We start from the raw sequence: 14,009 nt of genomic DNA, 5'->3' as shown, positions 1-14,009 counted from the left end.
GAGAAAGTTGTGTTCTAGATAGAAGACCAAACCAGCCACAGCACTCTTTTTTTTTTTTTTTTTTAATATATTTTATTGATTTTTTACAGAGAGGAAGGAAGAGGGATAGAGAGTCAGAAACATCGATGAGAGAGAAACATCGATCAGCTGCCTCTTGCACACCTCCTACTGGGGATGTGCCCGCAACCAAGTTACATGCCCTTGACCGGAATCGAACCCGGGACCTTTCAGTCCGCAGGCCGACGCTCTATCCACTGAGCCAAACCGGCCTTGGCAGCACTCTTTTTTTTTTTTTTTTAAATATATTTTATTGATTTTTTACAGAGAGGAAGGGAGAAGGATAGAGAGTCAGAAACATCGATGAGAGAGAGAAACATCAATCAGCTGCCTCCTGCACACATCCCCACTGGGGATGCGCCCACAACCAAGGTACATGCCCTTGACCGGAATCGAACCTGGGACCCCTCAGTCCGCAGGCCGACGCTCTATCCACTGAGCCAAACAGGTTAGGGCCAGCCACAGCACTCTTAAGCCAAAGCCTAATCCTGAGCAAGGCCCTCACTTTCTTCAATACCATGAGGCTGAGAGAGGTGGAAGCTGCAGCAGGAAAGTTTGAAGATAGAAGTTGGTTTATGAGATTTAAGGAAAGGAGCCGTCTCCGTACATAACAGTGCAAGGCGCAGCTCTGGCCCATGTGGCTCAGTTCGTTGAGTGTCCCACCCACCGAGAAGAGAAGTCTCCCGTTTGATTCCAGGTCAGGGCGCATGCCCAGGCTGGGGTCTCCATTCCCAATAGGGGGTGGGGTGTACAGGAGGCAGCCAATCAATGATGTTCCTCTCTCATCCATGTTTTTCTCTCTCCCTCTTCCCTTCCTCTCTCTCTACAATCAATAAAAACATATATATACGCATAAATATATATATAATTTTGAAAGTACAAGGTGCAGCAGCAAGTGCTGATGTAGAAGCTGCAGCAAGTTATCCAGAAGATCTAGCTGAGATAATTAATAAAGGTATCTACACTAAACAGTGGATTTTCAATATAGACTAAACAGCCTTGTATTGGAAGAAGATGCCATTTAGGACTTTCCTAGCTACAAATGCCTGGTTTCAAAGCTCCAAAGGGCAGGCTGACTCTCTTATTAGGGGCTAATGTAGCTGGTGATTTTAAATTGAAGCCAATGATCATTTACCATTCCCCAAATCCTAGGGCCCTTAAGTAGATTTATGCCAAATGTACTCTGCCTGTGCCTTATAAGTGGGACAATCAAGTCTGGATGACAGTATATCTGTTTACAACATGATTTATTAAATATTTTAAGCCCACTATTGAGAGCTACTGTTCAGAAAAAAAGATTACTTTCAAAATATTACTGTTCACTGACAATGCACCTGGACACCCAAGAGCTCTGAGGAGATGTACAAGGAGATTAATGTTGTATTCATGGAACACAACATTCATTCTGTCAGCCCATGAGTCAAGGAGTAATTTTGATTTTCAAGTCTTATTATTTAAGAAACAAATTTCAGGCCTGGCTACTGTGGTTAAGTATCATCCCATGCACCGAAAGGTTGCCAGTTTGATTCCGTCAGGGCACATGCCCAGGTTGTGGTTTTGGTCCGGGTCCGGGGGTGGGTACGGGAGGCAACCGATCGATGTTTCTCTTTCACATTGATGTTTCTCTTTCTCTCTCTCTCTCCCTCCCTCCCTCCTTCTCTCTCTCTTCCTTCCTATCTAAAAATAACAACACACCAATTAAATAAAGAAACACATTTCATAAGTCGATAGCTGCCATTGTTAGTGATTCCTCTGATGGATCTGGGCAACGTAAATTGAAAACCTTCTGGAAAGGACTCACCATTTTGTATGCCATTAAGAACAGTGCGATTTATGGGAAGAATCAAAATATCAACATTAACAGGAGTTCAGAAGAAGTTGATACCAACACTTGTGATGACTTTGAGGGGTTCAGGACTTCAGTGGAGGAAGTAACTGCAGGGATGGTGGGAAAAGAAAGAGAGCCAGAAAATTAGTAGAGCCAGAAGATGTGACTGAATTGCTGCAATCTCATGATAAAACATACGAGGAGTTACTTCTTACGGATGAGCAAAGAAAGGGGTATTTTGAGATGGAATCTACTCCTGGTGAAGATGCTGGGAAGATTGTTGAAATGACCACAAAGGATTTAGAATATTGTATAGTCTTAGTTGATAATGCAGTGGCAGGGTTTGAGAGGATTGACCCCAATTTTGCAAGAACTTCTACTGTGGTTAATATGCTATCAAACAGCATCCCGTGCTATAGAGAAATCATTTGTGAAAGGAAGTCAGTCAATGTGGTGAACTTCATTGTTGCTTTATTTTAAGAAATTGGCCAGCCACTTCGGGAGCCACAGGCTTCGGTGCAGAGATGGCCAAGTCCAAGAACCACACCACGCACAACCAGTCCCGAAAATGGCACAGAAACGGCATCAAGAATCCCCGATCACAAAGATATGACTCTCTTAAGGGGGTAGACCCCGAGTTCCTAAGGAACATGCGCTTTGCCAGGAAGCACAAGAAGGGCCTGAAGAAGATGCAGGCCAACAATGCCAAGGCCACGAGCGCACGCACTGAGGCCATCAAGGCCCTCGCCAAGGCCAAGGAGGTCAGGCCCAATATCCCAAAGGGCAGCAGCAGCAAGCTCAGTCGACTTGCCTACATCGCTCACCCCAAGCTTGGGAAATGTGCCACATCTCCAAGGGGCTCAGGCTCTGCCAGCCAAAGGCCAAGGCCAAGGCCAAAACCAAGCTCCAGGCTGCGGGTGCAGTTGCAGTTCAGGCTTCTTCTCCCAAAGGTGCCCAGGCCCCCACGAAGGCTCCACAGTACAGGCCTCTGTCTGCCGACGTGATGTGAGGACAGAAGGACTGGTGGGACCTCTGGGTTGCTGTCTGCATGGAGCTGGTGTCCTCCTTTGCTTTTTGTACAAATAAACCTGAGGCCGGATCTGTCAAAAAACAAAAACAAGAAATTGGCACAGCCACCCCAGCCTTCAGCAGCCACTACCCTGATCAGTCAGCAGCCATCAACACTGAGGCAAGACCCTCCACCAGCAAAAAGGTTATGACTTGCTGAGGGCTCAGATGAAGCTTAGCATTTTTCAGCAATAAAGTATTTTCTCATTAAGGTATGCACAGTACATAATTTTTTTAGACATAATGCTAGGCACACTTAATAAACGAGAGTATAGTGAAAACATAACTTTTACATGCACTGGGAAACCAAAAAATGTGTGCGACTTGCTTTATTGCAGTACTCACTTTATTGTGGTGGTCTAGAACCGAACGAACCTGCAGTATCTCCAAGGTATGCCTGTCCTGATAAAGGTGGGGAATACCTGCTTTAACATATTTTAGCCTGAGTAAAGATTTAAAAGAATCTTTTTATTGATTTTTTAACATATGCTTTTACTGATTTTTAGAGAGAGAGGAAGGGAGAGAGAGAGAGAAACATCAACATCGACCCGCTGCCTTCTGCACCTCCCCAGCCGGGGATAGAGCCCACAGCCCACAACCCCGGGCATGCGCCCTAACTGGGAATCGGACCAGCGACCTCTTGTTCATGGGTCAATGCTCAACTGCTGAGCCACACCAGTGGGCAAGACTTTAATTTTGCAGTTTGCTAAAGGTCAGAGGCATGAAATATAAAAGGCATATTTTACATTAATTGATATTCTTTGGGGGAAGATTTCTCTCTTTGATATTTATGGTTCTCTTTTCTTCTGTTACTAACCCAATTCCTCACTACCACCACCAAAACGAGAGCACTGCCGTCTGGTAGAAAGCCATCCCTGAGTTCCTGCCCCGATGCCAGACAATCCAGTTCCTCCCCATGTGTCTCGGTCCCCCAACACCTCCAGGCGGGCACTGGAGCTCAGAGGGAGCAAGTCTAAGTTCATGCTGGGGCCTTTTAAGAGGGACCTGGGTCTCCTGCAGCCACTGTGTCTTTGTGAAGGAAGAAAGATCGCGTTTGCCAGTATTGCCAGCAAGTCACTGGAAGCCAGGAGAGCGGCCTGGAACCGGTTCTCCCTTGCAGCTCTCGGAAGGGACCAACCCTGCTGCAGTCCTTGATCTCGGACTTGTAATTTCCAGAAGTGTGAGGACAATATGTTTCTGTCACTTAAGCCACTCTGTTTATGGTACTTTTGCTACAACAGCCCTAACAAACATATAAAGATTTTGTAGCGCTTTCCCTGTCAAACACCTTCCAGTTGCCAATCACACTTCCTGTATGGAAGACTTAGCTGAATGAAGAAATGGCGAAGTGCAAGACTCCCTGTGATAGTGGCAGAAATAGAATGTTGGGGGCCAGTTGTAATTGTAAGAAATATTAATCATGCTCTGTTAACCGTGATTGCTTTGTTCTGATTAAAGAAAGCACATTCTAACCTGGCTGGGAGTTGCATGTGGGACCTGGGAGCTCAACTGGAAATGCAGTCCATCCTCCCCATCAGGAAGTTGCCATTTATCATGGAAAGATTAACAACCTTGTTGCAGAAACCAGAATCACCAGCCCTTTGAAGACCCATTGCCCTTTGCATATCACTAAGCCCTTTAAAGATCCCCAGCCCTTTGTATGTCACTAGCCCTTTGAAGACCTCCAGCCTTTGCAGACCCGCAGACCTTTGCAAATCTCCAGACCTGTAAACTGCCCATTTGGCATGCGTTTTGCCTACTTCCCCGTGTAATCTTTGTCCTACCCAATATAAGCAGCTGGCTTATGGTGGGTAGAGAGCAGATTTTTGTGGTTGACCTACTGCCAGCAGTATTGGAATAAATGCTCATATATGATTCAATCCTGTCTCTGCTTAATTGGTTCAAGTAGTGACAGGCAGCGCGGATCCATTGACTGTCCCTTACACCTGGACCAGCGTTACCTGGGAGATCCAGGAGTTGGCACCAGGAGGATACCAGAGTGCCTCCCACGCCCCTGGATCCTTCACAGTGCATGCTGGGTCTTACAGTTCTGGCCTGCGGAGTCGGGGCCAGAAGCTTCAATGCTTCCTTTCCCCGCCCATAGTCCCACAGACTGCCAATCCAAGTAGCCAATAGGTGGCCTGACTGGCGATTTCTTTTATCCCATAGGCTTAAGAACTTTGCAGCCGGCCTGGTAAATTTGCCAATTGCTCCAGCCTCCAGTTTGCTTTGCGCATCTCCATTGCGTGCGCAGAGCCGTGAGCTTGGGAGCTGAGGGTCTGAGACCATGGGACTTGGATCTGAGTAGCACTTAGGAGATGCTGTGCAACCGAGTGAGTGTGCCCCGGTGGCCGGCGGGGGAGTGGGGTGGTTAGCGATTTGTTACTCCTTCCGTGAACTCCAGTCGGGGAGGGTGGCGGGCCCGGGGGGGGGGGGGGGAGTGGGGGCGTGACCCCCTGCCCGCTTCCCACCCGGGAATGGACCGGTCACCTCTTTCACGTGGCGAGGTAACCTTCCTTAGTCCTGGGCCTGAGATGACACCCCCCCTCTCCCCGCCCCAGCATCTTCCACCTAGGTCACCAGGTTCTGAGAAAATAACCCCGTCCTGCCGGGCGCCTAGCACCCTGTAGTGTGCCTAGGAGGCCGTTTGTTGACTCAGATGCGGAGGAAGCGCACCCCGCCTGGGTTGTGTGATGGAATTATGCCAGACGGCTTTTCTATACAGTTTCGCTCAACACCTCCGCCTCCAGCTGAGCAACATTTTAAACTAACCCTTTCCGGATGCCCCTTGTCATTCCCCAGGCAGGTTCACTGTCAGCGGTTCAGTTCCATCCAGACACCGTGGCCTTCTCTGGAGGTGCCCAAAGCCAAAACTTGACGCTAGCCTTTCAGAGGTTTCAATGGAGTAGGCGGCATAGCTTGTGGTTAAGAGCACAGTTTAAATCCAGGCCCCAGGATGGCTGAGTTAATTTCTCTTTGCCTCAGTTTCCTCATCTGCACCTGGGTATCCTTGAGGTTGAGGTGAGAATTAATGAGATGCCTCACCTGGGCATGGAATAGGACTTGGTAAATGGGAGCAGCTCCCTAACTTCTTGCACTCTCAAAAGAACAGGCACCACTAAAGGAGGGCAGCGGGGCCTCTAGTCTGGTGGGTGGAGTGAGGGAAGTATTGGGGGAGGGAAGGAGATGAGCTCCCTTCTCTGTTGGTGGGATTTTGGGTGCTCTGGGTTTGTGCACAGGGTTTGACACGGGCTGAAGACATTTTTGCTACTCTTCCCATTAGCCTCATTCTTGGTACACTGATTCTTCCTTTCTTAGGGTCACCTTTGTCCTAACTTATGGTGCCCTTCTTAAAGCTGAGCTCTGCTAAAAACTAACTTCCCTGTGTAAGATCCTTGAAAGTCTCATGAAGATCCTTGAGTAATCCTATAACTGTGGTTTTGAACTCTGTATCCAGTAGTTTGCTTTCTTCCATCTTTCATTTGTGACATGTTTCTTTGTCTCCACATTTTGGCCGTTTCCTTGTGTTTGTTCCTGTGTATTGGCACCAACTTATTCAGACTTGCTTCCTCTGAGCTCCAGTGCCCGGAAGCGTTGGGGGACCCAGACACATATGAACTCTGTATCCAGTAGTTTGCTTTCTTCCATCTTTCATTTGTGACATGTTTCTTTGTCTCCACATTTTGGCCGTTTCCTTGTGTTTGTTCCTGTGTATTGGGTAGAGCTGCTAAGTCTCCTGGAGTTGATAGTGCGGCCTTGTAGCAGGTGTCCTGTAGGGCCCAGTGGCTCAGCCTCCCCAGTCACCTGAGCTGGGCACTCCAGGTGGGCCCCTTGTGGGCTGTGTGCACAGTCTTGTAGTTGAGACTTGATTGCTATTGGCATCACTGGGAGGAATTGACCTCCAGGCCAATTGGCTGTGAGGACCAGCTGTGACTACAGTGGGAGAGCTGCTGTGCAGGAGACACCTTTATGGAGCAGGAGTTGCTTCATTGGGGCTTTGGTGCTCACTGAGTCTGACCCTTGAGTGTGTCACTTGTGGATGTGAAGAGTTGTAATCTGATATGGTCTGAAGCTGTCCACTGGGTGCAGGTCTTGGGCCTTTTATTGATAGGTTTGGGGCAGCTGCAGCTTGTTTGAAAGATTTTAGCAAAGTCAGAAGCTTGAGCCATGACAGGCCTTTCATATGGAAAAGCTGCTGCAAACAGCTTGGGTGGGGCTGCAAATTGGATGGGGCTGGGTCTCAGGGAATCACCAGGCAGAGTAAACAGTGTGATCCAGGTTGATGGGGACTGAGATATGGTTGCCAGTCAGGCCTGGGACAGGGAGGTCTGGGCATAGGAACAGTGACCCCTTCCAGCACTCTTTGGGGGAAGATTTCTCTCTTTGATATTTATGGTTCTCTTTTCTTCTGTTACTAACCCAATTCCTCACTACCACCACCAAAACGAGAGCACCACCGTCTGGTAGAACGCCGTCCCCAAGTTCCTGCCCCAAAGCCAGACAATCCAGTTCCTCCCCATATGTGTCTGGGTCCCCCAACGCCTCCGGGCACTGGAGCTCAGAGGAAGCAAGTCTGAATAAGTTGGTGCCAAGGCTCTTTAAGAGGGACACCTGGGTCTCCAGCAGCCTCTGTGTGTCTCAGCTACAATCCCCACTGGTCTTTACAGCCCGAAGTTATGGGGACTTCTCTTCCCAGCTCTGGGACCCTGGGTGGGGGTGTGGTGTGGGGCTGGGACCCTTTGCTCCACAGGGTGACCTCTGAAGCCCATGTGGGTGCCAGACCAGCCCGCTTGGCACCTTCACCCCTCTTACTAGTCTCAACATGCTTTCTTCTTTACTTCTCTAGGTATAGGACTTCCATTCAGCCAGCTTTCAGGCAGTTCTGAATGATGGTTGTCCTGTATTTTAGTTGTAATTTTGATGTGGTTGTGGGAGGCGGCGAGTGCCAGCATCTACCTACGCCACCATCTTGGTTCCCCTCCTGAGCTGCTGGTTTTTAAGAAATGAAGAGAAAACTGGTTTTGTATTCTCACCTACCCAATAATTCTACAGAAGTTTTCTTAAAAAGAAGGCATTGCTTCTCTGCTCCCCTCATGGGGCATTGCAGCTCAAGGAGAGAGAAGGTTGTGGGGGCCTCTTGGAGAAAAACAGTCTGTGCTCCCTACTTTCTTACTGACTCCCTTGGAACGCAGAACGCCTTCCGTTCACTGGCCTCTTGAAGAGGCAGTTGGATTCTGTGTTCTTTGGCGTGAGGCCTGGGGTCAGCTTGTGTGTAGCTCAGGGTGGCTGTGTCTAAGCCCTTGCTCACCCACGGAGGAAGAGGAGAACCCATAGGAGAGTCAGAGCAGGGCTGGGTTTGTGAAGGTGGCCTGGGGTCCTGTGGCAGCTGCACTTTCTCCCTGATCTGGGAAGGCAGTTGGCCATGGCTTGTCACTTTAAGCCCAGAAAAGGCCATTTGTATAGAGGACTGTTGATATCAGAATTGGTTTGGAAGTGTGGACTTATGGGGACAGGGTGCTGTGGGTGGGTAGAGGGAAGGCACTTGAAGAGTGTGAGTAGGACAGGCCCTTCTTTTTGCAAAAAAATGAGGCTAGTGGGTTGGCATTTGGAATTCTGCATCTCTGGGGAATAACTATGAGAAGGGAGGGGCCCTGATTCAGGCACTTGGTGTCTTGTGGTGATTGGGGGATGGGCGCAATGGCCTGGCAGTCTCTCCCTGGAGAAGGTTCCAGCTCCCAGGCCTGAGCCCCTGTGCCTCTTGTTTTTGTTTTTCCCCTGAGACAGAGCCACCATGGGGACGACAGCCCCAGGGCCTGTTCACCTGCTGGAGCTGTGTGACCAGAAGCTTATGGAGTTTGCGTGCAAAGTGGACACACACTTTGTGTGGCTCGAGGAAATCCAGGAGGAGGCCAGGCGTATGTTCACCAGGTGAGTGCAGGCTGGCAGGAGGCACCAGGGGCTGCCGGCTGCTACAGCTTTGGGGAGACAGCTGCCCATTTCCTGACTGGACAGGCAAGACAGACAGGCTGCCAGGGGTCTCTCCTGAGTGCCCAGTGTGCTGGGGGCCCGACCTAGTCTAATGGGAAGAGGAAGGAGAGGTGTTGGGCTGGGCCTCAGAGGATGGGGCTGTACACGCTCCCCGGCCACCTTGCTCCCCTGCTGCATCTCTGGGAGGACTCACTTGGTGCTAGTCACCCAAAGTTGACCTGTCACTGCCAGGAAATGGGTAGGGGCTGGGCTGGGAAAGGGAGGGTGTCAGTGGTTCCAGGCAACCACAGTTATCACCCTTATTGTACCAAACAGAGAATTCATCAAGGAGCCGGAGCTGATGCCCAAAACGACCTCTCAGAAGAACCGAGGGAAGAAGAGAAGGATTGCTAACATTCAGGATGCAAACAGAAACCCCATCCGGAAAAGGTAGGAGGTGCCGGGGGCTGCCACTAGCCAGGGGAGGGTCAGCTGGGCAGATGGAGTCTGGAGGCTTGGTGCCCAGCAAGAGAGTTTGATTCCCAGGTGTGAATTGGGAGCAGAGGCCTGCAGGAGTGGCGGTGGGTGCCATGTGGGCCATGCTGGGGGTGAATTATTACAGGGAAACAAAGCATGACCCAAGACCTTGGAGTCCAGAGTGTGTGTGTGTCTGTGTATGTTAGGGTCGGGTGGTTTAATCTGGGCCTTGGAGGATGGGAAGGGTTTCCAGAGGTGGGAGAAGAAAGAATCCAAGTTTCTGCTTGGGCAAGAGCCACCAGTTGTGGCCCTGGAGATCTGTTGCTCAGCCCCTGGGCTCTGCTTGTTATGATCCCCATGGAAATGACCGTGGGCTGCAGACCACCAGCAAAGGAGGCTGGGTCTTGGGGAAGGAGATCCTGGGTACATACCCCAGCTCTGCCCCTTAAGCTATATGTCCTTTTGTTAATTTTCCACCTCTCTGAGCCTTATTTTCTTCAAATCTAAAGTGAGAATGGTCCCTGCTTCTCAGTACCGTACTGGCTTGTAGGTTAAGTGATAACATGAGCAAAGCCTGTAGCAGATGCTTGGTACAGTGTGAGCTCAGTCAGTGAGAGGTTCTATGAATTTAATCTTCCCAGCAGTGCGGTGAGCACTGACATCCCAAAGCTACAGGTTGGGAGACTAAGGCTCAGAGAGGGTGGCCCAGGGTCTCATGGCAAGGGGTGGCAGAGCCTGGGCTAGAACCCTGGTCTTCTGCCTCCAAGCCTTTCACTTTATTTTTATTTTATTATTTTTTATTAGTATATTTTTATTGATTTCAGAGAGGAAGGGAGGGGGAGATAGAAACATCAATGATGAGAGAGAATCATTGATTGGCTGCCTCCTGCACACCCCCCACTGGGAATCAAGCGACATGTGCCCTTGACTGGAATCGAACCCGGAACCCTTCAGTTCACAGGCCGATGCTCTATCCACTGAGCCAAACCGGCCAGGGCAGCCCTTCACTTTATATTTGACCTGAGCTGGTCTCCCTGCCTCGTTCCCTCCTTCCCTCTTGGACATTTTTTGTAAAGTGCCAGGAACTTCCCAACAACCATCAAGGGCCACAGCCTCCACATTAGTGGGATCAAGCCCAAGCCCCTGTGTGACACATGAGCCCCAGCAGCCCCATCACTTGCCATTTCACGCCTGAGGGGCTTCATGCCTAAGGGTCTCCGTACAAGCTGTTCCCTCTGCCAGGGATACCTTTCCCCACATTTGTCCCACCTGTCAGGACGCCAGCGCCTTCATGCAGCCAGTCCTGACTCTCGGAGCTGCCTGTCCTCCTCTGTGGCTCCCACTGGGACCATGGTCCTCTGAGCTGGGATCTGATGAGGATAAAAACTGCTAAAGTGACAGAGCCCTTTGTACACGGCAAACACTCTCCTAAGCGCCCTATGTGAGCTAATGAAAGGAACCCCAACCCTTTCAGCTGATGCTATTATCACCCGAGCTGACTGATGAGGAAGTTCCTATAACCTGCCCGGGATCACAGGGGAGGTAAATGGATGAACTAGCACTCCGGCCCAGCTAGTTGTCCCCCGCAGAATGAGTTGACTACGATGACTATTCACATGCCTTCACCTCAGTATCTTCAGACTCAACAGTTTCACTAATAGGAGTGGCCCACAAACATGGTGAAGCTGAGAGCCCCTGCAGGAGGAGAGCGGAACCCACTGGCCCTGGGTAGAGGGCGCAGGTTCGAGAATGGCTTTAACCACAGGAACGTGTGGTCAGCCTCCCTGACCTCAGTTTCCTCATTTGTAAAACCAGAGTGTTGGCCGAGATCTGCCATGCACTCCTCCAGGGTCTCTACCCCAGGGGTTAGAGGCGGCCCTCCTGTGGGGACGATTTTGCTGGGGGGCTCACAGTATCTCCTTCTCTGCTTTCAGCCCCAAGGAGGACCCCAGCAAGGAGGCTGAGCCTATGGAGGAGGCTGGGCCTGAGGTAAGGCAGGCAGGCCAGGGAGGGCTCGAGGGCCTTGGAGCTTGTGCTCTGTGCTGTGAGCCCCAGGTGCAGACTCCTAAAGTCTGATTTTTTATTTTTCTTCTGTTAATCTTCAACCAAGGATATTTTTCCAATTATTTTTAGAGAGAGTGGAAGAGAGGGGGAGTGTGTGAAAGAGAGAGAAAGAGAGAGAGAGAGAGAGATTTCCATGTGAGAGAGACACCTTGATTGGTTGCCTCCCACACATGACCAGGGCCAGGGATCGAGCCTGTAACCCAAGTATGTGCCCTTGACTGGATTAAACCTGAGACCCTTCAGTCTGCAGGCCGCTGCTCTATCCACTGAGCCAAACCGAAAAAAAAAAACCAACTAGGGCTTATTTTTAATTTTAGAGTACATTAATTAAAGAAACAAGGAAGGGCCTAGGATAGTAGAAGCAACAGGAGAAGGACTAGGTGGGGAAATGAGCCTGGGCTGCTTTGGCTCCCTAAGAAGTCATAGAAAAGGGGACCTGGGGACAGGTTCGCGGGGATTGCCCAAGACAAACTGCCCCTGCCCATTGCTGCCCTGGTTGCAAGCCTCGTGGGTAGACCCCTAAAGTCTTGGTTCCTCCCTCAGGTCCCCAAGAATGAAGAGAGTACCTTGTGGCCCCGAGGTGCCCCCAAGATTGCCAGTAGTATGCCTGGCTCGCAGCTTGCGGCCGGTGGCCAGGACAAGCCCTCCGTAGGGCAGCAAGGTGAGTCTTCCTGACCTGCCATGTGCAGACACCTAGCAGCATGTGGGCCTGGTGGCCTCGGTAGGATTTTCTCTCTGGGGAGAGGGAAGCCACATTTTTCTGGGCTATAAGCTGAAGATAAATGAGACCCATCTCCCACCTTTTGGCTGGAGCTGCTGCCAAGTGTCATGTGAGTGGCCTTGGCTGGTTGGTGCAGGAAACGGGGAAGGGGGTGGGGGGAGGGGCTTGAATTGGGGCAGGCCTGGAACGCCACTCCAGGGGGCAGCAGGAGGAGCTGTGTGCTGGGGTCTTGATTTTTCCTTGCCACTGGCTCACTTCTCACCTTTGTGGGTCCCTGTCTACAGAGAACGGAGTGCCACCAGCTCTGGGCTCTGGCATCCCCAGTCTGCCACAGGTGCCTGGGTCCAGCTCACGTCTCCCTGGTGGGAAGAGCACTGTAGTTGCGAGGCCTTGAACTCGGCTTCCCTGTGACCCCGGGTCAGGGACAATGGCCATGCCAGCCACACAGCTCTCTGAGGGCTGCAAGGACCCTTTGGAATAAAGGACAGGGGAAGGATCAGTGCTTTGTCCTGGCAGTGAAACAAAATGGATGGACTGGCCCCCTCTCCCCCCTAAGGGGACCCTGCATAGGAACCCTCCCCTCCTGTCACATCAGCTCCAGCTGAGAGGGCCAGGAGGTGGGATTTGGAAGCTCGTCGTGGGTCTGCTAGAGCTTGCACCTTCCACAGGCTTCTGCTCCTGAAAGGCACCCCCAGCTCTGTTAGAGGTGGCCAGGTCCTGGTTTGTCCTATAGTTCCCATCACAGAGGCCAGGCTGGGGGGTGAGCAGTCCATGGGCCGGGGATTGCGTGCTGGCTCTGGGTGTCCACAGATCTGCCCAGGCCAGTGGTGCTAAGGCTGATGCTTCTGCCATTGGTCACCCTGGGGTCTGCCAGGAGAGAGCCCTGCCCAGCTGCCACCCGTGGGCCCCTTCCGACCCTCCATGCTGTCACTGCTCCCTCACTGAAATCGCTCTTTTCACAGAGGCCAAGATCCATCAAACAGATGGCCCCGAGGAGCCACCCCAGAGTATCATGTTTGTATCTGGGAAGGGGTGTGGGCCACTATTCGGAGGGACCCAGAGGGGCATGAACCTCGAGTCCTCTTGAGGAGGTTGGGCATATGGTCAGGGGCCTGGTGCTCTGACCTAATAAAGGAGGCAGCCTGATGCTGGGGAACGAGCCTGGCCTGGGAGGAAGTGACCAGATCCTAGACTCCATCCTTCTGTGTCCTCCTGGCCATGTGACCTTGGACTGGCCCCTTCCCTTTGTCTGCCTGGGCAGTGGAGGGTCAGTCAGGGGAGACCCCACCTCTGCAGCATAGAGTCCTATGGGCTGGTCCCAGTTTTCTTCATAGTGGTGGGGGTCCCCGGGGTCAGCCCTGTGACACTGCTGCCTCCCTCACCTGTAGGAGGAAGCACAACTGCAGAAGAAAGCTCAACAACAAGGAAGCTGTGAGTGAGCTGGATGAGGAGCAGCAGCTCCACGAGGAGGAGCTGCAGCTCCCCTGGAGCAACACCCCTTCCCCGCCCTGTCCAGCCAGCAAGGTGAGTGGACGTCACCCTGCCCTCAGGGCCTCTGCCCCGCTCCTGAGTCCCGCCCCTGGTCCTGACCCTGGTCCCGTCTGCAGGTGGTACAGCCTGTCCGGACCTTCCTGCACACCATGCAGAGGAACCAGATGCTCATGACCCCGACCTCGGCCTCCCGCAGCAGGGTCATAAAATCCTTCGTTAAGCGAAACACTCCCCTGCGTGTGGACCCTAAGGTGAGGGAGCCCATGCCCCAAGCTGAGCTCTGCTAGAGTGGGGCTGCATGGCTGCAGGCTCCTGGATGGCCCCTAGGCTGCTGGG

At 51.6% G+C, this 14,009-nt stretch overlaps 1 protein-coding gene across 4 annotated transcripts in view; it reads left to right on the top strand.

Annotated features, from left to right (window-relative positions):
• The window catches only part of LOC308243914 (inner centromere protein-like), a 59,212-nt gene that overhangs the window by 30,478 nt on the left and 14,725 nt on the right, over positions 1–14,009 (top strand). Inside the window, exons 2-9 of one of the 4 annotated variants that reach the window (XM_080659823.1) lie at positions 5,123–5,286; positions 8,738–8,881; positions 9,257–9,370; positions 11,332–11,386; positions 12,005–12,122; positions 13,145–13,196; positions 13,571–13,706; positions 13,790–13,924. In XM_080659823.1, the coding sequence (XP_080515949.1) occupies positions 8,745–8,881; positions 9,257–9,370; positions 11,332–11,386; positions 12,005–12,122; positions 13,145–13,196; positions 13,571–13,706; positions 13,790–13,924 (747 nt within the window). In that variant the 5' untranslated portion in view covers positions 5,123–5,286; positions 8,738–8,744. Of the gene's footprint in view, positions 1–5,122; positions 5,287–8,733; positions 8,882–9,256; positions 9,371–11,331; positions 11,387–12,004; positions 12,123–13,144; positions 13,197–13,570; positions 13,707–13,789; positions 13,925–14,009 lie in introns of those variants that run through there. The other 3 variants (XM_080659822.1, XM_080659821.1, XM_080659824.1) reach the window with 3 other exon arrangements.

The sequence above is a fragment of the Plecotus auritus genome, assembly GCF_963455305.1.
Source record: "Plecotus auritus genome assembly, chromosome: 3".
NCBI classification, from domain to species: Eukaryota; Metazoa; Chordata; class Mammalia; order Chiroptera; family Vespertilionidae; genus Plecotus; species Plecotus auritus.
Note: the sequence above shows the minus strand (reverse complement) of the source record. Positions and strands in the feature narration are given on the sequence as shown.